Below are 24,567 nucleotides of genomic sequence, written 5' to 3'. Positions count from 1 at the left end.
ATGGGCATTGTTTTGCTCAAAATGGCTTTATTACAGTTTGGTTCTTTGGAACAAGCCCTGTGAAAGGGAGGGGCATATTGCAGATACTGGGAGTTGGATAACTGGGAGAGGTCCAGCACAATCCTTCCATTGCTGAGCTTGTGTCAAGGGCAGTAGGCGCCCAGTCTGCCTGCCTACTGGACTGACTCTGTAATCAATCCTTTCTGAGCTATGCAAGGATTGTGCTAGGTATGCAGTCACAACTGCAAGGGTGCATCTGCAGCAGTTAGCCATGTACAGTAGCTTGAAATGCAGTGCCTTAATGGTAAAATCAGAGTGAGAATGTAAAAAAAAAAAACTCCTATGGTGGATCATTTGATCAGGCTTATTTAGTAGAGCAGCTGTTCTCTCAGATAGTCACTTCTCTTCCATGTTTTTTGTGTATTCCCTTTGGACCAATTTTTCTGTTTGTTTTTAAACAGGGAATGATATTTGGGAGAAGCAGCACAGACTTCAACTAGGTGCATTTTAATGGGTTGGGGTATGATAATGTATGGAGATAAATACTTTATCATTTTTCATTTAAATGTCTGTTGTTTCTTATTCACGTTTTAAATAATCATAGAGAATGAAACACTCTAGAACGTAGGAAAGGGATGCTCACCTTTCCTTAAGGAACCTTAGTCAAAATTATTGGCTGTAGTTTGAAAGTAATCAGTCACACCTTTATTTAAAAATAAATAAAAGCTGCTGCATTCTGGAGGAATAGTGCCTCCTTTAAAAAAATAAAAATTAGTATTGTGGTAGATGACACACTACATTGATTCTCTGAAGCATTGGGAAGGAAAGAAAAGGATTCTGAAAATGGAATTTACCCGAATGGTTTTTATAGATCTCTTTATTTTACCCTTGTTTTTCAGTTTGTCTTTAGCAGTGTATTATCTTGCTCTTCCCCCTCCCCCTTTAGACTCTGCATTCTTCCATCATGTTGTCATCGTTTCGTAAGCGCAGAGTCCAGGTATTTGACATGAAGCATGCAGGAAATGTGTTGCTTTTTCTGGGTTTGCCTGTTTTACAGTGATGGCACAATATTGATGTCAGAGAGGATTGTGATCCAGAGAAAGGGACGGGGGGGGGGGGGGGGGGAAGAATTCAGACTTGCATGGATCTTTTTGTTAAGCAGACAAGTGGGGGTTTTTGGGGGGGGCAGGATAGAGATTGAGGAGTGAAGGGAAAGGGTGGTGTGTGTGATCCAAGGATTCTTAGTAGCTTCTCTTTAAAATATCTAAATCCTTGAGTATTTTTCCTCTTCTGACAAATGAATGTATTATCTCATCACTGGACCATAGTTTGCATGTGTCATGGATTTGGGTTTTTTCTTTTCTGGTCATTGCTTGGCTCTCAGGAACCAAGGGACGAAACAGGTTGTTGTTAATGTTTGGGAAAGAATTTGAACTGCAGTTCACTTAGTAAAAGTGACATTTTGGTTTTCATTGCCATATGTTCACAACTTGGGTTTGTTTCCTGTCTCTGCTAGCTTTTATTTTTGTTGTAACCTTGTCCCTAGAATGATAGGGATTTTGAATTTTATCTTTAAAAAAATATCAAAAATAGCTAGTACCCATTTTATTTTAAACATTTCAGAGCATTTGTTGAATTGGAATTTTTTTTTTAAATCTAAAAACAAGTAGAATTCATGTCCAAAGAAATATAGATTCTCAAACCTGGAGGGATAATGGTGTGCAGTATAAAGAGCCGTTGATACGGATTCAGGGCATGCATTCATGTTCCCTTTCCTCTGCCACCTGGTAATGTATGGTCTTGGGCTAATCACTTAATCCTCCAAGCCTCAGTTTCCTCATTTGTAAAATGAAGGGAGTTAGACTAGATCATCAAGTCTGTGATTCTGTGATCTTATGATTATAGGCAATAAATCCAAGGTACAGGCCTTTTTAAAAAAAATTCGACCCTGTTTAACTCTTTAAATGGGGTTTTTAAAAGATGGAATACATTACAGAACATTTTCCTGTTTGAACTACAATAAAGATAATATTGTGCTTAAGTGCTTCTTATCTGAATTTTATAGGTTAAAAGGTAAGTGGTATAGTGATATTTGAGAAGCATTCAGGAATTAGGTTGTCCAAGAAGCGTGTTCTTTTTGGGTTTTGATGCAATGCAGTCTGGATAATTTGCTTTCTCAAAGCTAAGACCCTGCTGATTTCTACTAATATCTAGTTAACTGAAAGTTAATGTAACATTTTATGGGTGCTAACCAGTAATCTATAGATTTAATACTTTTTCTGGGGGAAGTTAACATGTAGTTAACAGGCTACTATTTATTCTCCAGAGACAATTGCATTATCTTTTCTAAACATCTGAGGTCTCACTAAGCCAAAAAGCAAAATTGTTGAATTATTGCACTAGCTCGTTTCTTTGGCTTAATGAAAAGATTTTTCTTATGGAGCAGGTTACTTGTTCATCCTGTTAATGAGTAAAGACAGATTAATTCCGGAAAACGCCTCCCTAGCTACATTTTGGTTTTGTTTTAGTCAAGTAGGTATTCTTAACTTGCAGCAAAATAAATGAAATAAGAGTAATGATTAATGTCGCAACTCTTAAAAAAAATCATCATTGCTCTTTCTGAAAGGCTGAATTTATATAGTGGTTGCTTTGACTGCCTTTCAAATTTTTGTATCACATATTTCTGAAAGGATGATGATCCAAGATTTTCCTTTTGTAGAAACTTCTGACCATCTTTACTACAAATTTTTCCACTCATGAGCCCTAGAAACAAGCTGTAATTGCTGGCTCACTGCAGATACCTAGTCTGCAATGCCCCAAATCTTTGACCTCTGGATTGAATGTGTTGCTTAACAGTCTTCTTTTCTACCTTGCAAATTTGTTCCTCAGTCCACACTAAGGATTTAACTTGTACAGGTTTTTTTTAATTTATTTAAACAAAAACACTTTTTAAACAAATACGTTTTACAGTCTGTGTCTAGGGTACTGATTCAGAAGCTACAAATGCTAGTTAATGCCAAACTATCCTCCAGCTAGAAATCTAGAAAATGTGAGAATATTCCGTTGATGTGTTTAAGCTTTAAGGTAGGTTTGAAATTTTTCAATTGATCTGAGACTTCTAGGGGTATGTTCCACTTTAGACCCTCCTCTCCCTAGAATTTAAATAGTACTGTAGAAATGCTGACAAAGTCTTAATTTTTATTTATCACTATTGGTGGCATTGTTGTAATTCCTCTTTAACCCCCTGAGATCAAGCTGCTTTCTTTGCTGAAAGATTGCTGACATCATGACTGTTGCATTGCAGCATTTATAAATAGCTCCCGGTTGAATGGCGTCATTATTTTTTAGCATCACTCTTTTCAAATACCATCTGCAAAAGGCTGATTTTTTCTCCCTTAATTTAAAGACGGTGTTTACAAATTAAAAAAAAAACATACAAGTTTTTATTACCAGACCGGCTTCACTCACTGTTAAATGTCCCCTCTTATTCAGACAGTGGTTTTTTAAAAATCAGTTTACAAGCTGATTTGAGATAAGTAGTTGTTTGCTTTATATTTATAATAGTCTAAAAATTATCTCTTAAGTTTTTTTAGGAAGTTAGTGTTTAGATCTTGAAAAAGTATTTTTTTTTGTTTTGCAAAAAAGGAGTATCTTTAGCTCCTTATTTTTAAAGTCCTCGTGACCAGAATTTATTTACCTCTTGGACCAATATGGAACTTTTAGTCACCCACTTGACCTTAACAGCCCACTGAGTATTGCTAGGAGAGACCCTGGTGCAGGTTCCTTGGAATTCTGCAGCTTTAGTTGTGGGAGGGATGAGGGTTATATGTAAACGGAGTCCAAGAATGCAGTCAGTTATCTCATGTTGTATGAGAGGTAAACACCATAGGATGATGATGGCTTTTGGTAATTCAGAAAATTGTTAACAAGCTGAGTGGGTTTTTTCCTATTCATCTGCTTTTTAGGGGTCTCTTTCAATGAGAATAGGTTGAAAATAGCAGCTAAACTGGATAGAGAGCTCCGTTTCAGGTTGTTTGCTTTTTGTAATTCTACAAATGAAAACACTGAATGCAGACCTCATTCTGCAGCATGGATGACTTTCAGCCTCCAAGCTCCCTAGTGACTGCTGACTGCTGATTGCGTCTTGGCAGAACCCAGGCCTGCTGATGTCAGCTGATCTGCTGTGGGGGAAAGAACAGTCCATTATCACCCGACCAAAGTACTTGGTATACAATTGACTGGCTCTACTTCACTAGGGCTACAAAGAGGTCCTTTTAGGTTGGTAACTTCAGCCACAGGCTTCTGGATGGTCTAACCTAATTGGTAGATTGAGACCAGTGAGCTGGGGGAGACTGGAAAACCTTCTTCAAAAGACAAAACATATCGTGATGTAGGGTTGTTTTTTTCCATCAAAGGGCTTTTTACTGAATATGATTTCTTGGAGGTTTCCATAGCAGCCGAAGGATTATGGACTACGAATGGAGGTTGTGATGTGAAGAGGCAGGCTGAATAACACAATAATGATCCCTAGGATTTAAGATGTTTTTCAGAAACTCCAGTGATTATGTCATACCTGTGTTTATGACATTCCTTGCTAAGGCAGGCACTATTTTTTAAATTTTATTTATGGGAACAAAATGTATAAACTGTTTCCTTCTTTCTTAAGGAGGGTTACTTAACCTGTTTCTGTCTTATCTATTCACTAGGAAATGTTAAGTATGAGAGATGATGGGTGGTATGGTCTAATGCAGGGATTCTCGGATGTTCACCCATGGTTTGGTTTGCCCAGCCAGCCATTTCGGGCAGTATCTCAGTTCTTAACTGTAACGTTCATTTTAATTAGTGTAGACAATGCCATATGGCTTAGGGTAGAGGACACAGATACAATCATTAGGAGTATTAACTTTTAAAAAAAGGGGGAGAGTTAGCAATTCCTTGTCTACTAGGTGAAGCAGTGGATCGGGATACAGGATACTTGGGCTCAGTTTCTAGCCTCACTGTTGACTTCATAATATTGGATAGATCACTTTATCTTTGTGTGCCTCAGTTTCTTTCTTTTTTTTTTTTGAAGCAGGATAATTTAAGAGCTGGTTTAATGAGCTGGGTTTGGTGAATTTTTAATAGATTGGAAAACTTCCTCATTTTATTGGATTACATTTTGTTTGGGTTGAGGAATGGGCATTATCTGGCGATCAAATGTAAATATCTTTTTTGGTTTTTTATTCATAATTATTGGCTTTTGCCTTTGTTTATTATGCCCAGTGCCTTCTGCTGTAAATTATGCCTAGTAGATACTGGTATTGTGGCCATGCAAGTTGCTTAACTTCTTAGTGCCCCAGGTAACATTAGAATACTATAAAATATAGATCAATAACCGATCTATATTGTTGGGGAAGTTTTCACATTGGGAATCTCTCAACTGATGAAATCAGACATATCAAGTCTCCTTGTATCCTTATAATCAACATATTTTGTCTTGATTCCCAGATGTCCCATGTAGTTGTCTGGTCTGTGCCTCAGTTTCTTAAGCTGTAAGAATGAAAATACTGTGCTTTATCTTATTTCCCCAGTAGTGACTTTAGGATTAATGAAGTCATGTCTGTAATGAATGAGGAATCAATAGAAAATACAGGGTGTGGTGGTGGGGATGGTGCTATCGGCAAGATATTTGCTTTTTAATTTTATTCCATTCTGTTTTTACCCCAAAAAAAAAAAGCTTGGGTACTGGGACCCCTGGAAAGGAATGTTTTTAAAAATGCCTTTACGTTAAAAAAGATTCAGTTATTGTCTGAGGTGGGGAGGGGTGTGTGTGTGTGTTCACTACAGCTTGTTTTCTTTTGCAAGGCTTTTTTTTTTTAAGAAACTCTTCAGAAGGTAGAAAAGAGAATACTATTTTTTCTTTTTTTATTCTTTTTTCTTATTTCTTTTTCGAGAAGCGATTTTACTATTGTCCTTCTGATACTGTAAGAAGTTCTGTCTTAATCTTTATTTCCCTGTGGCATATCTCAGTTCTAGTGAAAAGAGCAGCGAATTTTCTCGAAATGTTACACTATGGTAGATGCAAGATTACCTTAGGCTGAACTCTTTAAATGTGATTCAGACTTGCTAAATAGTTGAGACTGTTCTGTTTCTCTAGTTAATATTTCTTGGCTTTGTCTATTAAGTCATGAGTACAGCTTGTTTCTAGACGAAACATCAGTGTTTTTTTTCAATTTGGAAAATGAAGTTGTGGATTGATTATTAAACCCTTACCTCATCCTTTGCAAATACACTTAAAATTCCTGCAATCCAAGTTAAGCTCAGGGCTCAACTAAAAAGCTCCTGCTTTCCCCCACAGTAACCAGTCTTGTCTGGATATTATGACAAAGAGGAGTCATAATGTGTTTGACATCACTTAATGTATTCCTTTAAAAAATCTTAGTGTTCTTCAGTTGGAAACACATTGACCATACCTAGATCTCTCCTCAGTAGTGGTGGAATTTTGCAGGAAATTCTGCTAATCATAATAGTTACATATAGATCTGTGTGGCCTTAAAAAAACAAAAGGGTAGGGGCAGCTAGGTGGTGCAGTGGATAGAGCACCAGTCCTGGATTCAGGAGGACCTGAGTTCAAATTCATCCTACTACCTGTGTGACCCTGGGCAAGTTATTTAACCCCATTGCCTAGCCAAAAAGGGGGGGGGTAGTTTGGGTCTAAGCTTCATTGTTAGACCTTTCAAAATGGCCTCTTCTCTCTGTCCTCTCATCTTTATTTAGTCCCAAAGCTAGACAGGTGTAAATTTCCCACAGATGACTACATTCCCAAATCACATAGTACAGGAAGATATATTTTACTCAATTCTTTAACTGTTTCCTGAGTAACAAATATTGTTGAACCTTTTACAGATTTGAAGATATGTTACCCTTCTCTGCACCCATTTCACTTTATTGTCATAGACAGTCATCTAAGGGACGAGAATGGCCTTTTTACTTGGTAAAAGTTTTTGGATTCCTCCTGACCACACCAGTGTTAACTTGTCAGAACCAGAAGATCCTGTTCCCTCTTTGACATTTAAATTTCAGTGAAGTTGCCCAGTCAACTACAAGAGATGGTTTGAAATTGAGTGCAACAGAAGAACTCTGCTTTCTTGGTTTGCCAACTTTTGACAAGCTGACTTCCCCAGCAAATGAACTAAAGGAATTTGAAATTGAAGCTATACTTACTCCCTTTTTAAACCCTGCCACCTTTTAAAAGGACAAGTAGGGACTAAGCAAGTCAAACCTAGAGGTTATTAACTTACGCATGTAAGTTTTGTAACCATAGTTATTTAGATGTGCTTTGTTTTAGATTTCTTGCCACTTTGCTCGACTTGATTTAATCTGACAGTCACCTGTCTAACTTCTTTGGTCTCAAGTCATGGTGTGATTGAGAGAAGCCAGCCAATAATGGCTGATTTTTATATTTAACTTCATTGATATTAAGGATTGATCATTTTAGTCACTTTTCATCTTCATCGAAAGTGTACATGAGGTTGAGTCTAAAACAGGGATAAAAGAGAAAATAACTGAATTAAAAGTTGGTAAGTGGGGAAAAGTTTGATTCTCTCTACTTTCCCCCACCAGGCAATGGAAAAAATAAATGAAAGAGCTTTTTGAATGAATTTGGCAATAAGTTTTGTTTACTGTAGATAGAACAGGACAGTCTTTGAGTTCTCAAAATGCCTTTTAGGATTCTACATCAAAAACTGTAGGCCAACTTCTTTCCTGTCTCTGTTCTTCATTTGAATTTCCCTCTGCTACATTGGTTAGTCATTTTGGGGATACATGGAGGGAGACATGTACAGGTTTTAGAAATTAAAAGGTAAGTAAGCAGTCAATCTGAGCTTCATTGTTGGGCTGCTAGCACCCCTTTCTTATCTCCACTAGTATGAGCTGGTCTTCTGAGTAGCTCTTTTCCTTTAGATATGTTGGGAATGGAGAGTCAACATGGCAAAAGTGGATAGAGAGTTGGCAAGACCTGGGTTCAAGCCTGGCTTGTGCTACATAATTGGCTGAGTGATCCTTGGCAAGGCACTTGACCTCTCAGGGCCCCAAGCATCTTAAAGGTCTAATTTGCAGAGAAGGTATAGAGCTGTATTGATATATAGGAAATTCCTTACCCAGTATCCCTCGCTTTTCTCCCCTCCATTCCTCAACCCCAGGAAATCACAGATTTGGTCAAAGGAAAAAGGAAATGTTGGGAATATTAATACTAATTCCATTCCATTGATTCTGTTTAATCATATTATAATTCAGAGCACTTTGCTTTTCAGAAAATGGACCCAAGTGGGGTCAAAGTGCTGGAAACAGCTGAAGACATCCAGGAAAGGAGACAGCAGGTTCTGGACCGATACCACCGCTTTAAGGAGCTGTCAACCCTTAGGCGTCAGAAGCTTGAGGATTCTTACCGATTCCAGTTTTTCCAGCGTGATGCTGAAGAGTTAGAAAAATGGATCCAGGAGAAGCTACAGATTGCATCAGATGAGAATTACAAGGATCCAACCAATTTGCAGGTAGGTCTCGGCCTCTAAAATGCCTGCGTAAATTCTTGAACTCTTAGGCTCATACCATAAGGCAAAAGATTTTTGTTTAAAAAAAAGGTGATTTCAAGAGGAATTAGGCTATAAGAGAGTCCAATTTTTGGTGAATATTGTCAGATTAAATTTATTGTAAACACATTTTGCTGTATTAATTTATTACAACTTATTTTAAAATATTGAAAGTACTAAATAGGTGGTGCAGAAATGAGCTATAAAAGAGCCCAGTGTTCAGTAACACATATATATACACATACATGTGTATATAAATACGTACATGTGTGTCTGTAGAAAGGAAGGGGGAAGAGAATAAGCATTTTTTTATTTGGTGTCTGCTATGTGTCAGGCATTGTGCTAAATATATTTACAAATATTTCCATTTTACAGTTGAGGAAACTGAGGCCAATGGAGATTAAGTGACTTGCCTAAGATCATAACAACTAATAAGTGTCTGAGGGCAGATTTGAACTTGGGTCTTCTCTACTCCAGGCTCACCTATCTATCCACTGTATGACCTATTTAGTACTTGGAATATTTTCAAACAAATTATACAAAATTACTGTAGCAAAATATATTTACTATGAACTTATATGAAACTATGGTCTAATATTAGGGCTAACTCTAGAACTTTTTGTTTAAAATCTTATAAGTAGGCAGACATTCTGCCTTGAATGATCTGTAAGCATCTTCTTGGTGCCCCATTTGTTAGTCTGATAGTATTAATTTTAGTTTTAAAACATTTTAGTTTTAAAACATTTTGTTTACATTTTTGTTGCTAATGTGAATTCAAAATGATAGATAAAAGAATACACATTGTAGGGAATTCTCAGTGGGGGAGTTCCCTGTGTTAGTGCAAATCAAAACTCACTTGTGATTTGCTATATATAAATAAGTCCTAGAGAGGTACCAGAGGACCAGAAATATTAAGTGACATATCCAGAGTCATATAGCTGGTTAAGTGTCAGAGGTGGTATTTGGACTCAAGTCTTACTAACTCCCAAGTACAGCATTCTATCCACTCACTCTTCCATATTACCTTTAGACAATTACTGTAGAATATTTAAGAAATACTAGATGTTTCATCAATAGCTTACCAATAAAAATATTGTTCTTTCTGTTCTGGAGAGAGAATTTTTGTGGTTTCAAGCATGTGTTATGTATAGTAGGTGGGGTTTGGATCCTTTTGTGCTACCAAAAGAATGCTATGAATTAAAAATATTTACCTAGAACTGCCTTAGAATTTTGCTCGTAGAACTTTGATACTTCATCTGAGCTTAGTATTTTATGAAAATATGAATAATAATTTATTTTAAAAGTTGAACGCATACAGGATTGTAGAGTCCTGCACTGTAGCAAGCCAGTGTCCAAAAGCCTGAGAAGAGGAAAGATTTTTATGGTATAGACCTGTACATGAAGCAAAGTGATGGCGTTGTTAGAAATGACTGATTTATGTTCATTGTTCATCCTCCTTCCCCCACGTATATGCTTTAGCTCTTAATATGACTATAAAATAAGTAGATTTTGCACCTTCATCAAATTCACTCTTGGAGGTGTGGTTGACATTGGTGTTGGAGCTGCCAGAGTTTTTCTCTTGGAAATCTCTCAGCCCCAACATGAATGCAGTCAGGGTTCTTTGATCTGAACGTAAGCCAAGGAGGTTCCCCAGTTACGGATCTGGTATCATAAAATCTTGTAGCCTGTAATCACATTCTTGTTAAGAGAATGATGATAAAAGTGATGAAGATAAAGACAGCCATAATCAATATGAATAAAAGAGCTTTTTGTGGGGTGGGGAGGTGGACCTCGCTTGTGTAGGAAACTCCTGCTGGTGTGGATTTGCAACTCTTCTTTAAAAAAGGCTCCCTGGAGTAGTGGGTCAGACAGCTAGCCTTGAAGTCAGACTGGAAATCCAGGTCCTGCCTATGACACAGGTGCTGGCTAACACATGTGACACAAGAAGGGTCACTTAACTTGTCAGTGTCTCAAGCAAAATATTCGCATAGAACTGAAAGATACGGAAAAAATTAGCAATAAATAAATATATAGAGTAATTTTTGTACTTCATTTTAAGATACTTTATTCAATTTTTCTATTTATATTTTTTCCTTTACCATACACTCATTATTCATAGAGCAAAATGTATTTTGAAACATTGTGGTATTTGAGCCAAGTATTGGGGAAAGGGAGGGACAGGATCCATAGTGTGAGAGATGTTGGACAGGGTGGGGAGACAGGGAGAGCCTTAGGAAGAAGGCTGCGTTGAGCTGAATGGTTGCCTCTTTCCTTATTCCCCTAACAGGGGAAGCTTCAGAAACACCAGGCATTTGAAGCTGAAGTGCAGGCCAATTCAGGTGCCATCGTGAAGCTGGATGAGACTGGCAACCTGATGGTCTCAGAAGGGCATTTTGCATCTGAAACGATAAGAGTAAGTATGAGTACTCTGCAGTGACTTTTGGCTGGAAGTAGGAAGAATTTGATAAAGGCTGTGGCTAGTTGGCTTAATTAATGGATTTTTGGATAAACATTCTAAAGAAGTTTATTGAGTCCTTAAAGGAAGTAACCAAATCTTAACCAAGTACTATGGTGATTCTGAGTGCACATAATAAACAGTAATTGTGTATTCATTGCAGGAGTTACTGTCCTCTTTGAGCAGCAGTCTAGAAAGTAACTAGAATGAAATGCTAGGAACAGTATTGGATAAATTAAACTATGTTTTTTGAAGAGGTATTTAGCAGTGGAGAGCATGTCAATGACATTTACATGAGGATTGACATAATGTTAAATAGTATTAATCGTTGATGCAGAAACAGAGGTCAGCCATCTTTGGCCACTTGTTCATTGTGGGCTTACCGTGGGAGATGACATTGGCCTGAAAAAATCAAGTAGAAGTGTATTCACTTCAAATAAATATGTTCAGCTTCTGATAGCCATGAGTCTGAAGCATGCTTGTTGTCTAAGCCTTTTGCAGTGTGCTCTACCTAGTATTACTAGATTCAGCATTTACACATGGAAGTGGTTGTGGTAATAACTGGTCTTCAGTTCTTTTGTTTTGCAAATTTCTAATGCCAGGAATTTGGGGGAAAATAATTTTCTGTAGGGTAGACTTCTATGCTGCTTTCTTCAGTGTGCTTTTTCATTTACTTTTGCTTTTCAGGATAACCTTACTTTCCTTGAAGGGATTGACCAATGCTTTTCTATGTTCTATAAAAGTTTTTCTCAGGACTTAGACTTTAGTAAATGCTCTTACTACCAAGTGTGAAGAGGTATTTTCTGTGCCCTACTTTATATAATATTCTATACATTTACAATCCTTTTAATAACTTTTTTTAAGTCAATTTTTTATTTAAGTCAGTTTTTCCTTGACCTGCTGTAGTAAGCAATCTTGTAATGAATACACACAGCCATCATGATCGAAACCAACTATTGGTCCTAAGTGGACCATTAAAATATTATTTTCTTCTAGTCCTCTCTCTTAACTTATATTAATATACTATTACCTTTGGGGGGGGGGAGGTTATTTTCAACCCATACTAGGTGGTAATGCCTATTAGCTTTCCTATCTTTTTTCTACTTTTTTTTCCTTTAGCCTCTGCTACTCCTTAGAAAAAAGATTGCTGTTTATATCAAAATGCTATTGGGTAATCTATCTGATTCAAGACCAGGATTTTCCCTCCAGCCAGTCAACCTTCACTACATTTCTCAAGTATTATGATAGTAGTGTTGGAGTCTTTGTTCAGACTAGTAATCCTTGACAACATACCCACCCACAGTCTTAAAATAATAATAGCCTTGTGAAACTGGTATCTAATCTACAGAATTCAGAAGATGAGACTAGTCAGGAAAGAAAAGGCTGTTCTTGAATTAGTAGCTTGTTTTATATCAGACTTTTAATCAATAATAAGAAAATTAAATTGGCTATGGATGAAGAGTTAATTTTGGAGTAAATTTTTTTGTAAGATGTGTTTAATCTTTTGTGATATTTTAAATTTATTCTGCTTCCTTACCTAGTCTTTGCCTTAGTGTTCTCAGTTCCTTCCGCTTCTTAGAAACCAGTAATTCCTTATTAAGCTTTTAACAAGCAAAATCTGTAAAATGTCATCACTGACTTGGAGTTGGTGGGTGAATGAAAACTGTTTTGTATGCTGTATTGTGGGTAACCTGTCTATTACTGGTTCAGACTTTCACGCCGTACCGGACTGCATGTCGTCCCATAGTCACAGCCACCCATATTGGGTCCCACATACGAGTAGGTAGAGTGTTAACTGTGCCATGTGTGCTATCTCTTTTTCTACTCCTTGGAGATGCCACTGTCTTCTTCCTTCCTTGACTTAATTGCATTGTTAATGAGCAATGTTAGAAGTGAATTTTGTGTGAACCTTTTTTCTCCCCTATTGCTTTCTTCTTTCAGAATGGGTACCCACAATTGTCTTCTGAGAATCCTATGTTGAATATCCATTAGCCTCAGTAACTTGACTTTCAAGTTACAGTTTTAATGGGAGTGGCATTGTCAATAGTGGGTGGAATTCGTGCCTCTTTCTCTTTTGTGTTTAGTTTTTTACTTTTGTTGGTGTTATGGAGAAACTTCCAGCATCTTGGGTAGGCACAACTGTGTTAAGAAGAGGTGTTTACCCCAAATTTGAATATAGAGTTTTGGCCTGCCTGTTTGCAAGCTAGCGTAAGATTCTTAATTTGGCCAGGTCCAAACCAATAAAACCCAATGATGCTGGGAACATTGTTTAGGATATATTTATTTCTACCTTGGAAAAGAGCATGTGACCTAAGATTGTCATTTGTATGATGTCCTAATTGAGTCAGATTTGATAAATGTATTCTCCCAATAATCTCTTCAACACAAGTTCCCAAACTTATTCTGCCAAGAATCCATTTTTGTCATCTGGTTAAATTTCAGGAACCCTTCCTTTTCAGTCTTTATGCTTACGTCAGTTTCCCTTAAGTCCCATCATTATTAGTGTCATCATCATCATCATCGTCATTATCATTATTATTATTATTATTATTATTATTATATTATTAATATTAATATTAACATCCATGCTATCCATAGGTACTTATTCCCTTGACTGGGAATCCTTCCCATTAGATGATCTCCGTTAATCCTTTAGCCTTCCCATTTTACATCTTTCATGCCTTCTATCAGGGAGAGTCTCTTGGCTTGGCAAACCCAGTTTGAGAAGTACTATCTTAAAACAGAATAGGGTAAATCTGCCTATGAAGACTGGAGTCACATCAAATTAGCTTTTAATGCCTGTTCATTTCTCATTGTTACCATTCATATTTTTTTCCTGCTTATATAATGCCCCCTAAAAGAAAGGTTTTGATGCAAAGCCTTGTAATCTTTCAGACGACTTGCCACTCTTGCAAAGAGTTGTCACCAACTGCCAGCACCCTGAGACTGGCTGCGCTCTGTAGGGGCTGGTTTTTGTTCCACAGGCTCGTTTGCTGGAGCTGCACCGCCAGTGGGAGCTACTCTTGGAGAAGATGCGGGAGAAGGGGGTAAAATTACTGCAAGCACAGAAGTTGGTGCAGTATTTACGAGAATGCGAAGATGTGATGGACTGGATCACTGACAAGGTAGGTCTGGGAGCAAGACAGCCTGCCCCCCTTTCTTGCCAGATTCTGGGAGTGTAAAGGGAAGCCCAAAAGTGGAGAATATCTGGGAAGAGGAATAGGATTTTGTGATGGAGATGATGATGATTGAGATTGCCACATCTCTAGGCCATAGGAGGGTCCGTGACAAAAATGTGGCTGACCTGACTTTTGAAAAGAAGTTAAATGATACTGAAGGGCTTTGTTCTGTTCTCAGGGGTTATACACTCTGAGTCTTCCTCTTGTAAACATTTGTATCCCCATATTTGGTTCTTCATAAAGAAGGATTTTTTTGTGCATTAGTGGGTAGTAACTGGTTCTGATTTGTTAACTGGACAGGAAGCAATTGTTACTTCAGAGGAGCTTGGTCAAGACCTGGAACATGTGGAAGTTTTACAGAAGAAATTTGAAGAATTTCAGACAGATATGGCTGCTCATGAGGAAAGAGTAAACGAAGTAAACCAGTTTGCTGCCAAACTCATCCAGGTAAACAGCAAAGGAATCATATGTATTCTAGAACATCATCAGTACCAATTTCTTCTAGAGTATTCAAAAGGGGGGCAGCTAGGTGTCACAGTGGATAGAGCACTGACCCTGAAGTCAGAAGGACCTCAGTTCAAATCCCACCTCAGACCAAATACTTGACACTTAACTAGCTGTGTGACCCTGGGCAAGTCACTTAACCCCAATTGCCTAAAAAAAAATAAAATAAAAAATAGAGTATTCAACAGGAAATAAAAATGGCAATTTGGGTATTATTTATAATCTGAGTGGATCGCATTTCTCAAAATAGAACTTGTTGCTGACGTGTGTTGAGTCCATTGGTTTTGTCAGTTTGACAGATGTTATTTTCCTGAAAATGTTTTCTTTCCTATTTAAGCAACCTATACTGGTCACTTGGGCAAAAAAGGCAGAGTCCATTTGAGCATTCTCACCTCCACCCAGTTTGGGGTGAGGCTTAATCAAGCTTCATTTGAAGCTCTGCCCCAAAGGGTTTCTCAGGGGAGGGTGTGGTGGAGAGAGTTTCCTTAGAAAGGGTTGGCAAGCTTCCATCAAGCCTGATTATTCTTTGCTTCCACTGTGATTAGAAGTCTTCCCAGGTCCCTGAGGTATTCTGGCTTAGGGAAGGCACTGTAATAAATAGGTTGTAGAAAAGGAGGCCTACAAAATAAGAGAGGACTAAACTCTACCTCACTGTTTGTATGGTGTGTATTTTCCTCCAAATAACAAAAATCCTCCCCTTTCCCATCAACCCTCTATAACCTTTCCTCTACCATTGAAAACAAAAGAAAAACAAAGCCTCTGTTGCAAATATGTGTAATGAAACAAAACGTTCATGCATTGGCCATGTCCAAAAATATGTCTCATTCTCCACTAAGTCTCTCAGGAAGGGAAAGGGATTAGAATGTTTCATCATTGAACATCTGGAATTGTGGTTGGTGATTACGTTGATCAGAGTACCTAATTCTTCCATAGTTGTTGATCTTTGCCATATTATTATCATCGTACAGATTGTTCTCTTGGTTGTTTCTGTTCATTCTGTCAGTTCATACAAGTCATCCCATGTCAAAACCATCCCCCTTCCTCATTTCTTGGAGTACAATAGTATTCCATCACATTTACATGCCATAACTTGTTCAGCTATTCTGTAAGGGGCAATTTCAATTTTAAATGCTCTTTGCTTAAGACGTATTCTTAGATCCCAGACCTAGTTATGACGAATGAAATAAATTGGCTTTCATTCAACCAGTGAAACCTGACCCTCCCGTATGGCACAAAATACTGTAAAAGATCTGCTATCTTGTTCTCCTGTTGTCCTCACTCCATTAATGGACAAATCGTCAGTCGTGTCCTGAAAGAAATGTATACTCTTAAGAAACTCTTGAAACTTTGAAGTCAAGAGCAGATTAATTGCTTTGGATATCTCTAAGTGTACAGACTTAAGTCACTTGATGGGCCCATGAACAGTTCACAAACAGAACTTGAGAAGGGATCGCTATTGAATTTAGAAATTAAAATGTTAAGTTGTTGAATGGAAGGAGTAAATTAAATAGTGTTTATTAGTGTAGGTTAAGCCAATAAAATCTTTTTTTTTTGGTCTGATGTAAACTTTTATAAGTAGTCTTTCATTTGACCCTACTGTCTTCCCAAGCTCTTGTCCTGTATTTCTTCTCCCTTTTGCGGCCAAATTCCTAGACAGAATTCCACTGTTACTCACTTCTCATGCCACTCCTCAACCCTTTACATTCTGGCTTGTGTGACCTCATCACTCACTTGAAAATTCTCTCCAAAGTTATAAGTGACCTGTTTTATTGACAAATCCATTGTCCTCGTTTTAGTCCTCAACATTCTTGGCCTCTCTAGCATTTGGCACTGTTGGTCATCCCTTCTCCTTTGATACACTTTGTTCTCCTACCACTTATTTGGCTGTATTTACTCAGTGCTGCGTCATCTTCAGTGTGCCCTGGTTGTGTCTGTGTGAAAGTTCTGTCCTAGATCCTCTTCTCTCTCCATTCCTTTGATTTTATATTACCTCCTGCAGGTTCACCTGGTCATCTCTATACAGGTGATTTCCAGATGTATGTATATTCAGCTGTAGTCTCTCTCATGAATTCCAGCAACAACTTCCCACTTATATCTTGTAAGCATCTCAGACTCAACATGTCCTAAATAGAACTGATTATCATTCTGCCAAAATCTATCTTCCTAACTTCCCTATTTCTGAAGAGAGGACCAGCATCCTTCCAGTCACCCAAGTTCCCAATTTTAGAGTCTTCCTCAATCCTCAAAGCTCTTTCCCTCACCTTCCGTATCTAATTGTCTGCTAAGCATTGTTTGCTCTATTCACCCCTAGGTCAGGCCCTTATCACTTTTTATGCAGACATTAGACTATCCTTTGAATTTTGTCTCTTTGTTTCCATCCTCCCCATCTTCCATACAGCTTCCTAATGGTTTGACCTGGCCCAAGAGGCTCCACTAGGTCCAAATTGCCTCTACAGTAAAATCATCTTCAATCCGGTTCCAAGCTGATTACACATTACTATCACTGTGCACTCGACCTTCCATACAGACTGTCCTGCTTCCTATCCTCCATTCAGAACACTTCACCTCCCATCCCTGTGCCTGCCCCTGGAACACATTCACTTCTCATCTCACTCTCCCAGAATCCCTGGTTCCCTTTAGCCTTTAGCTCCAGTGATACACCTCTGATCCAAGGTCCAACCTGATCCCCCTTAGTAACTAGTTTCTTCCCCCTTTCCCATTTATATTTACTTCATATCTGTTTTGTGTTTACATGTTCATATTGTTTCTTCCCAGTAGAATGTGACACCTCTGAGGTCAGAAATTGCTTAAATTTTATCTTTGTATAGCAATCACCTAGCATTACTTGGCAAATGGGAAGTGCTTTAGGAAACATAGTTGAATTCATTCCTTCCAGGGTCATTGATCTTAATTACCAAAAAAGTAATTGAGGTTTACGTAAGCAATAAATTTCAAACCATGTAGTAAATTGTCATAAGATACATATTTCTTAACAGGGACTTATGCTTTCAAAAGATGCCATTACAACCCCAATGTGGTTTGCTATAACTGGACAAGCCAGAAGTTATCCATTCATGTCCCCTTTATTTCATCTTACTTCTTTTAGGAGCAGCATCCTGAAGAAGACCTGATCAAGACCAAGCAGGGTGAAGTGAATGCAGCCTGGCAGCGACTGAAGGGCCTGGCCCTCCAAAGGCAGGGAAAACTCTTTGGAGCTGCTGAAGTTCAGCGTTTTAACAGGTACAAGCCCGAGAGAGCCTTCTGACCGGGGGAGGGGGGGGGATCATCGTATGACTAATAACAAGCAGCAGAGCAGATGAGACACAGGCCTATCTATATAATACAAGGGAAAGACCTGATAAGTGTGGAGATCTTCCCTGTCATACAAAAATATGAGGGTTCCTGCTCCTTGGTGTGCCTGAATTCCTGTGAATAAACTGATATGTGTATCTCTTAGGGATGTAGATGAAACTATCAGCTGGATTAAGGAGAAGGAGCAGTTAATGGCCTCTGATGATTTTGGCCGAGACTTGGCCAGCGTACAGGCTTTACTCCGGAAACATGAGGGTCTAGAAAGAGATCTTGCTGCACTAGAAGACAAGGTGGGTTTGACAGGAAACTGATTCATTCATTCAAGTACAGAGTGGTCTAGAGGATGGTACTTAGAGTTAATGTGTTTGTAGGTCAAAGCTTTGTGTGCCGAGGCAGACCGTCTACAGCAGTCTCACCCTCTGAGTGCTACTCAGATCCAAGCTAAGCGAGAGGAACTGATTACAAATTGGGAGCAGATCCGCACTCTGGCAGCTGAGAGACATGCACGCCTCAATGATTCTTATAGGTAGGGAAAAACATTGTTACCTTACTTCTAATTCTCCCAGTATTCCTCCCCTTCTCTCATCACAAAGAGCCATTATGATAAATAATTCTTCTTAAAAGACAAGAGAAGAAATTCAGAGAAACCAATAAAAACATGGGGGGGGAATCTGACAGGTTATGTAATATTACACACCTGGGGACTCTGATCTCTGCCATAGAGTAGAGGATATGTCATCTCTCTTTTCTTCTGTGAGGCTAAGCTAATTCTTTATAATTTTGCAACATTCAATTTCATTTTTATGGTTATTCTTCACATTTACATTTAGGTAGTCATTTTGTGTATTTTATTCCTGACTCTGCTTACTTCAGTTTACATCAGTTCATTTAAGTCTTTCCATGCTTATATATTCATTGTGTTCATTATTTATTACTGCACAGTAATACTGCATTATATTAATGTGCCACAATTTGTTCACCCAGTTCCCATTTTTGTCAGTAACTTCCTTGAGGTATAATATACCTCTCTATAGAACGTGAGTGAAAGGGTGTGGACATTTCAGTAATTCTCTTCACATAATTCTAGATTACTTTCCAGAGTGGTTGGAGACCAGTCACAGTTCCACCAACAATACGTTAGTGTGTTTGTCTTTACACAGCCTTTTTAACACTGGCTATTCTCATCTTTTGTCACCTTTGCCAGTTTGCTGGGAGTGTGGTAAAACTTAAGGATTGTTTTGATTTGCATTGAAATCATTATTTAAAACCATTATTAAAACCATTTCTTTGCCTTTAAAACCCCTTCAGTCCTTTATTATATTAATAGCATGGAATAGAAAGGTATCATCCCATTTCAGGGATAGCCCTGCATTTTTTCAAGTGGGGATCTGAGAGCAGGGTTTTCTATCTTTTGGGTGAAGAAAACTCATTATTTCTTTCTGATTTTTCAAAGACTTCAGCGCTTCCTTGCAGACTTCCGAGATCTCACCAGCTGGGTGACTGAGATGAAGGCTCTCATAAATGCAGATGAACTCGCCAATGATGTAGCTGGAGCTGAAGCTCTCCTTGACAGACACCAAGAACACAAGGTAACTGCGGGAGGGTCTTCTGAAGACACACACATCCTATGACACACAATCTCATCAGGATCACTTCCTGGCTGCTGTGTAGGGCAAGACCTGGCTTACATGTAATTCCTAGAGTACATAATCTTGATCCATTTTGCTACGAAGAGTAATCAACTACTTTTTGTTTCAAATCCTACCCTTAGTCCCTTTAGGACCTTGGGCAACACTTAAGATTTCTGAGCCTCCTCTGTAAAAGTGAGGGGGTTGGACTATTTTGCTTATAATGTCCTTTCCAACCCAGAATCTGTGGTCCTGCATATTTTACATGTTTTGGTGACATTTTCAAAGATCTTATACTACTACAGTCTGGTCTTTTTTTATTACATGTCTGTCGGGTGCTGAATTTGCACATTTTTGTTTCTCCGAGGGGAGTATTCTTGAACAAAAGGCTTTCTGTGAATACTGTTTTTCTCAACTCCCCCCGCCAAGCTTTTTGGTATCCTCTACCACCCCCATTTTTTCTTTTTTGAAGAAATTCTCTGTTCAGAAAGGCTAATGAGATTCAGCAATCTGGGCTGTTATTTCAGATTTCTAAAAATCAAGAGGTTTTGCTATTATTTAGAAACCTATCGTAATATTTGGTTTAGTTTCTAATTCCATGTGATAGTCTGACTTGTACTTCAAAAGACCACTGGAAATAAAGAGGTGGAGCTTTTATTTTCCACTTTTGCAAAGTGCAGAGTTTGAGTTATATGCTTTTTTCCCTCCCATAGGGTGAAATTGACGCTCACGAAGATAGTTTTAAATCTGCTGATGAATCGGGACAGGCTCTTCTTGCTGCTGGTCATTATGCTTCTGATGAAGTGAGAGAAAAGGTAAGCAGGATTGTAGAGGGCGGAAAATTTTCTGAATCTAAGAGCTAGCTATTGGTCCTGAGTTCTAGCCTATTAGAACAGTTATTTTCTTTTACACAACCCCTTCAATATCTATAACTATATAGATCTATATCTATAGATATGCGTTTATATATATCAGGCTTTTATCCAGCCTTTAGATCTCATTAGTATTTGAGAAAATCTTATGAGTATATAAAGTTTTTTTTAAATAAGTTTATTACATATGTTTATAATCTTTATGATTTATAATTGCACACACACACACACACACACACACACACACACACAAAAGACAAAAACCCTCATCATGAGCACACATGTTGCAGCAGAACATTTCTACATTGGCCAAACCCAAAATGTATAACTTTCTTTGCATTTTAAATTATAAGCATAAAAATTAAGGAGTGATCAAAATTATTAGGCCTTTACCATAAATTAACAGAAGATATGTACCATTTAGTAATAGGTTAAGAAACTAAAATTTTTAAGTTGATATTTACCTTTGATGTTAAAACCTTTATTCATTATATGTTTCATTCTTTAGGTAGATGTCATTTAAACAGTTTTCTGTTAGATAAACTTAACAGTGGTGTATCATTGAATTAACCCTAGAATAAAAATAAAGGAGTAGGGATTTCCTCTTTTCATTAGCATAAACACTGATATTTTGGTCTTGTTGGTTATTTAATATTTATATAGTTTTTGCTGTGTGTCTTTTTTTTTTTTAGCCTATCACCATAATAATAATAATGAGGGTTTGGGGACAGCTAGGTGACACAGTGGATAGAGCACCAGCCCTGAAGTCAGAAGGACCTGAGTTCAAATCTGGCCTCAGACACTTGACACTAGCTGTATGACCCTGGACAAGTCACTCAACCCCATTGCCTAGCCTTCCTCCTCCTCATCCCCCCCCCCAAAAAAATTAGGGTTTTGCAGGCAAGAAAACTTGAAAGGTCAGCGTTCTTGTAATAGAGTTCACAGGCTCTAGATTTAGTTGTGTTACTGTCTAGTTATTATAGCTAAAGTTAATCTCTGATAATCTCTGTTTTTGTCTTTTGTCACCTTTAGCTGACCATCCTTTCTGATGAAAGAGCTGCCCTTTTGGAACTTTGGGAACTTCGAAGGCAGCAGTATGAACAGTGCATGGATCTGCAGCTCTTTTACAGAGACACTGAACAAGTAGACAATTGGATGAGCAAACAAGAGGTAGAATTTGAATGAGAATTTCTTAGGGAAATAGGAAGTTTTGATGCTCTGCTTAATGGAAGAAAAATCTTGTTTTTCCTCCTTTTTGAGTGAATCTTGTACCATAGGAGATAAAGTCTAACTCAGTGAGTAAAAGTACTGAGTCAGTGTTCTTAAATGTAGGGGCAGCTAGGTGGCACAGTGAATAGAGCACTGGCTCTGGAATCAGGAATACCTGAGTTCAAATCCAGCCTCAAACACATGACACTCACTGGCTGTGTGACTCTGGGCAAGTCACTTAACCCCAATTGCCTCAGCAAAAAGAAAAAAAAAGTTCTTAAATGTATTAGCATTTTTCTCTCAACCAGCAGTGCATCTGGAGCTGTCCTTAGAAACTTCCTGTGTATAATAGTCTTTTAAAATTATTATTATTCATTTTATTGAGGAAGAACAGTCATTGGGAAATGTATATGTTCAATAGAAAGACAGCAATAGCATGAAGAGTTCAGGACTGAGTTGATTTTATCCTTTGTTGTATCTGAGGGTGTCTCCCGAATTTTCTTTGGAGACTGGCATACATAGACTCTTATTTGTCATTTTCCTTCTCAGCCTAAAGTGGTTTTTGCCATTTAATTTTCAGAAGTGAAAGCATCATCCCAAACCCTCTATTTTCTTTCCAAAGGCATTTCTGTTAAATGAAGACCTGGGAGATTCTCTGGACAGTGTAGAAGCTCTTCTCAAGAAGCACGAAGACTTTGAGAAATCCCTCAGTGCTCAGGAAGAAAAAATTACAGTAAGATATTTTCATTAGCTCCAGTCCCTTCATAATGATCTCAAGAATATTCCATAAGATTTATCATTTTCTAAGGGATTCCTGCACAAAATAGTTGTGTGGAAAGTGCTTTGTTATTTTCCATTGATATCCAAAATCTTTTCAAGACATCTGAACTAAGGATCCTTAATAATGTGTTGAGTTAGGTGACACAAGGCCAGGTTGGTCTGTCTGACTCCAAATTTGGAATTGACCTTTTACTTAAAGATAAGCAGGTAAACATTGGTAGTCTCATAACCTTGTTTGACTTGTGTGGAACCAAGGTTTGGCTACTCTGCAGCTTCCTGCTAAACTGAGAAAGAGGTCAAGAGTCTCTGAAAACAAGCATCAAACTCGGGTCCAGCAAAACACAGTAGTGCAACCACAGACAAAAGTATAATTGAGAAGCAAAAGAAATAAAAATACAATATGGCAGAGATAATGTTATTTTGTGGCTTTTTAAGTCAATATGCAGCCCAAGGTTGATGCTGGTGCTCTAAAACATTTGATGAGAAAACCAGCCAGAGGCTCAAAACCAAGAGAACAGATTTGCCACAGTAATCCTAAGCACAAATGTAGCCTTGACATAGGATATAATAACATCTCACGTTTCTATGGCACTAAGAGGTTTGCATAGTACTTTACCAATATTATCTCATTTGATCTACACCACAATCCTGGTGCTCTTATTATCTACATTTTACAGATGAGGAAACTGAAACTTACAGAGATGGTCCTTATGGTCCTTTACACAGGATTATGCATACAACTGAGTCAATAGCTGAAGCAGGATTTGAATTCAGGCCTTCATGCTTCCAACTCCAACACACTATTCATTGCACCACCTGGCTGCCTCTGCAAGAATTTTAAAATGGAGTGTAATCTAGTCCTATGAATCTCTGTAGTACCTAGTGCAAAGCGAGCTCAACTTAAGGAAAACAGTATCCTTACTCATGAATGATTCTGTCTTTCTAGGCACTGGATGAATTTGCAACCAAGCTAATCCAAAATAACCATTATGCGATGGAAGATGTGGCTACACGTAGAGATGCAGTAAGTTTCCAAGTCCTTTGTAATCAGGAAACAGTCGACCATCTAAGAGATAGAAAGCAGGTCTCCTACACAAAACTTATACTGGGAGCCAAGAACCAGGGATTCACAAATAATCCTTATCTTTCAGTTATTGAGCCGACGCAATGCTCTTCATGAACGGGCTATGTACCGCCGGGCACAGCTGGCTGATTCATTCCACTTACAGCAGTTTTTCAGAGATTCTGATGAACTCAAGAGTTGGGTGAATGAGAAGATGAAAACTGCAACAGATGAAGCTTACAAGGTAACGTGCATGTTATTATTATTACTGCTAGGAGAGATAGACATAAGACTATAACAATGGGAATTATGTTAGGAAATGAAATTTCTTAGAAGGAATATAGGGGCTTTCTAATCTAAGACTGTTAACTGTAGGTCAGACACTGTGAGTATGAAAGTGTGTTGGATGAATTTCCCATTAAAATTCCAAGTAGAAATCTTTCTCTGCCATTTTCCCCAGGATCCATCCAACTTGCAGGGCAAAGTTCAGAAGCATCAGGCTTTTGAGGCTGAGCTGTCAGCTAATCAGAGTCGAATTGACGCCTTGGAGAAAGCTGGACAAAAACTGATTGATGTTAATCATTATGCCAAGGATGAGGTGGCTACTCGTATGAATGAGGTAATCAGTTTGTGGAAGAAACTGCTGGAAGCCACAGAATTGAAGGGTAAGAAATATTTCATTCCAGTATTGGTGGGTTCTTCAGAATAGGAGACCTTAGATAGTCGAGCTCTCTTGGCTTACAACATTGCATATGAAGTCAGATTATTTTCAGTATGTTGATTAGTTTTATTGAACTTATTGTGAGCAAAACATTTATACTGGGGAAAGTTATGCCTAAAGAAAGAGTAGATTTGAAGATAATTTCAGTATTGGGTTTAACAATTCTGTGAGAGAATTAATGGGAATAGATTCAGACGCCAGGCTTATTTAGTAAATATGATTGAATATGGTAGATAAGATAGATGTTTCCTACTCTTGGATAAAGAATAGAGAAAAT

General features: G+C 38.0%; 1 protein-coding gene across 7 annotated transcripts in view; it reads left to right on the top strand.

Moving 5' to 3' along the window:
* The window catches only part of SPTAN1 (spectrin alpha, non-erythrocytic 1), a 61,881-nt gene that overhangs the window by 2,058 nt on the left and 35,256 nt on the right, over positions 1-24,567 (top strand). For 6 of the 7 annotated variants that reach the window (XM_078150021.1, XM_020965675.2, XM_078150020.1 and 3 more), the window contains exons 1-15: positions 950-997; positions 8,292-8,531; positions 10,855-10,980; positions 14,007-14,147; positions 14,502-14,648; positions 17,812-17,945; positions 18,163-18,307; positions 18,389-18,543; positions 19,471-19,606; positions 20,359-20,460; positions 21,550-21,687; positions 22,349-22,459; positions 23,453-23,530; positions 23,658-23,813; positions 24,030-24,234. In XM_078150021.1, coding sequence (XP_078006147.1) covers positions 965-997; positions 8,292-8,531; positions 10,855-10,980; positions 14,007-14,147; positions 14,502-14,648; positions 17,812-17,945; positions 18,163-18,307; positions 18,389-18,543; positions 19,471-19,606; positions 20,359-20,460; positions 21,550-21,687; positions 22,349-22,459; positions 23,453-23,530; positions 23,658-23,813; positions 24,030-24,234 — 2,047 coding nt within the window. In that variant the 5' untranslated portion in view covers positions 950-964. Of the gene's footprint in view, positions 1-949; positions 998-8,291; positions 8,532-10,854; positions 10,981-14,006; positions 14,148-14,501; positions 14,649-17,811; positions 17,946-18,162; positions 18,308-18,388; positions 18,544-19,470; positions 19,607-20,358; positions 20,461-21,549; positions 21,688-22,348; positions 22,460-23,452; positions 23,531-23,657; positions 23,814-24,029; positions 24,235-24,567 lie in introns of those variants that run through there. The other variant, XM_078150019.1, reaches the window with a different exon arrangement.

This window comes from Phascolarctos cinereus, unplaced genomic scaffold (assembly GCF_003287225.1).
Source record: "Phascolarctos cinereus isolate Bilbo 61053 unplaced genomic scaffold, phaCin_HiC Scaffold_2;HRSCAF=192, whole genome shotgun sequence".
In the NCBI taxonomy this organism is placed as follows: Eukaryota; Metazoa; Chordata; class Mammalia; order Diprotodontia; family Phascolarctidae; genus Phascolarctos; species Phascolarctos cinereus.
This window is presented reverse-complemented; position numbering and strand designations above follow the sequence as displayed.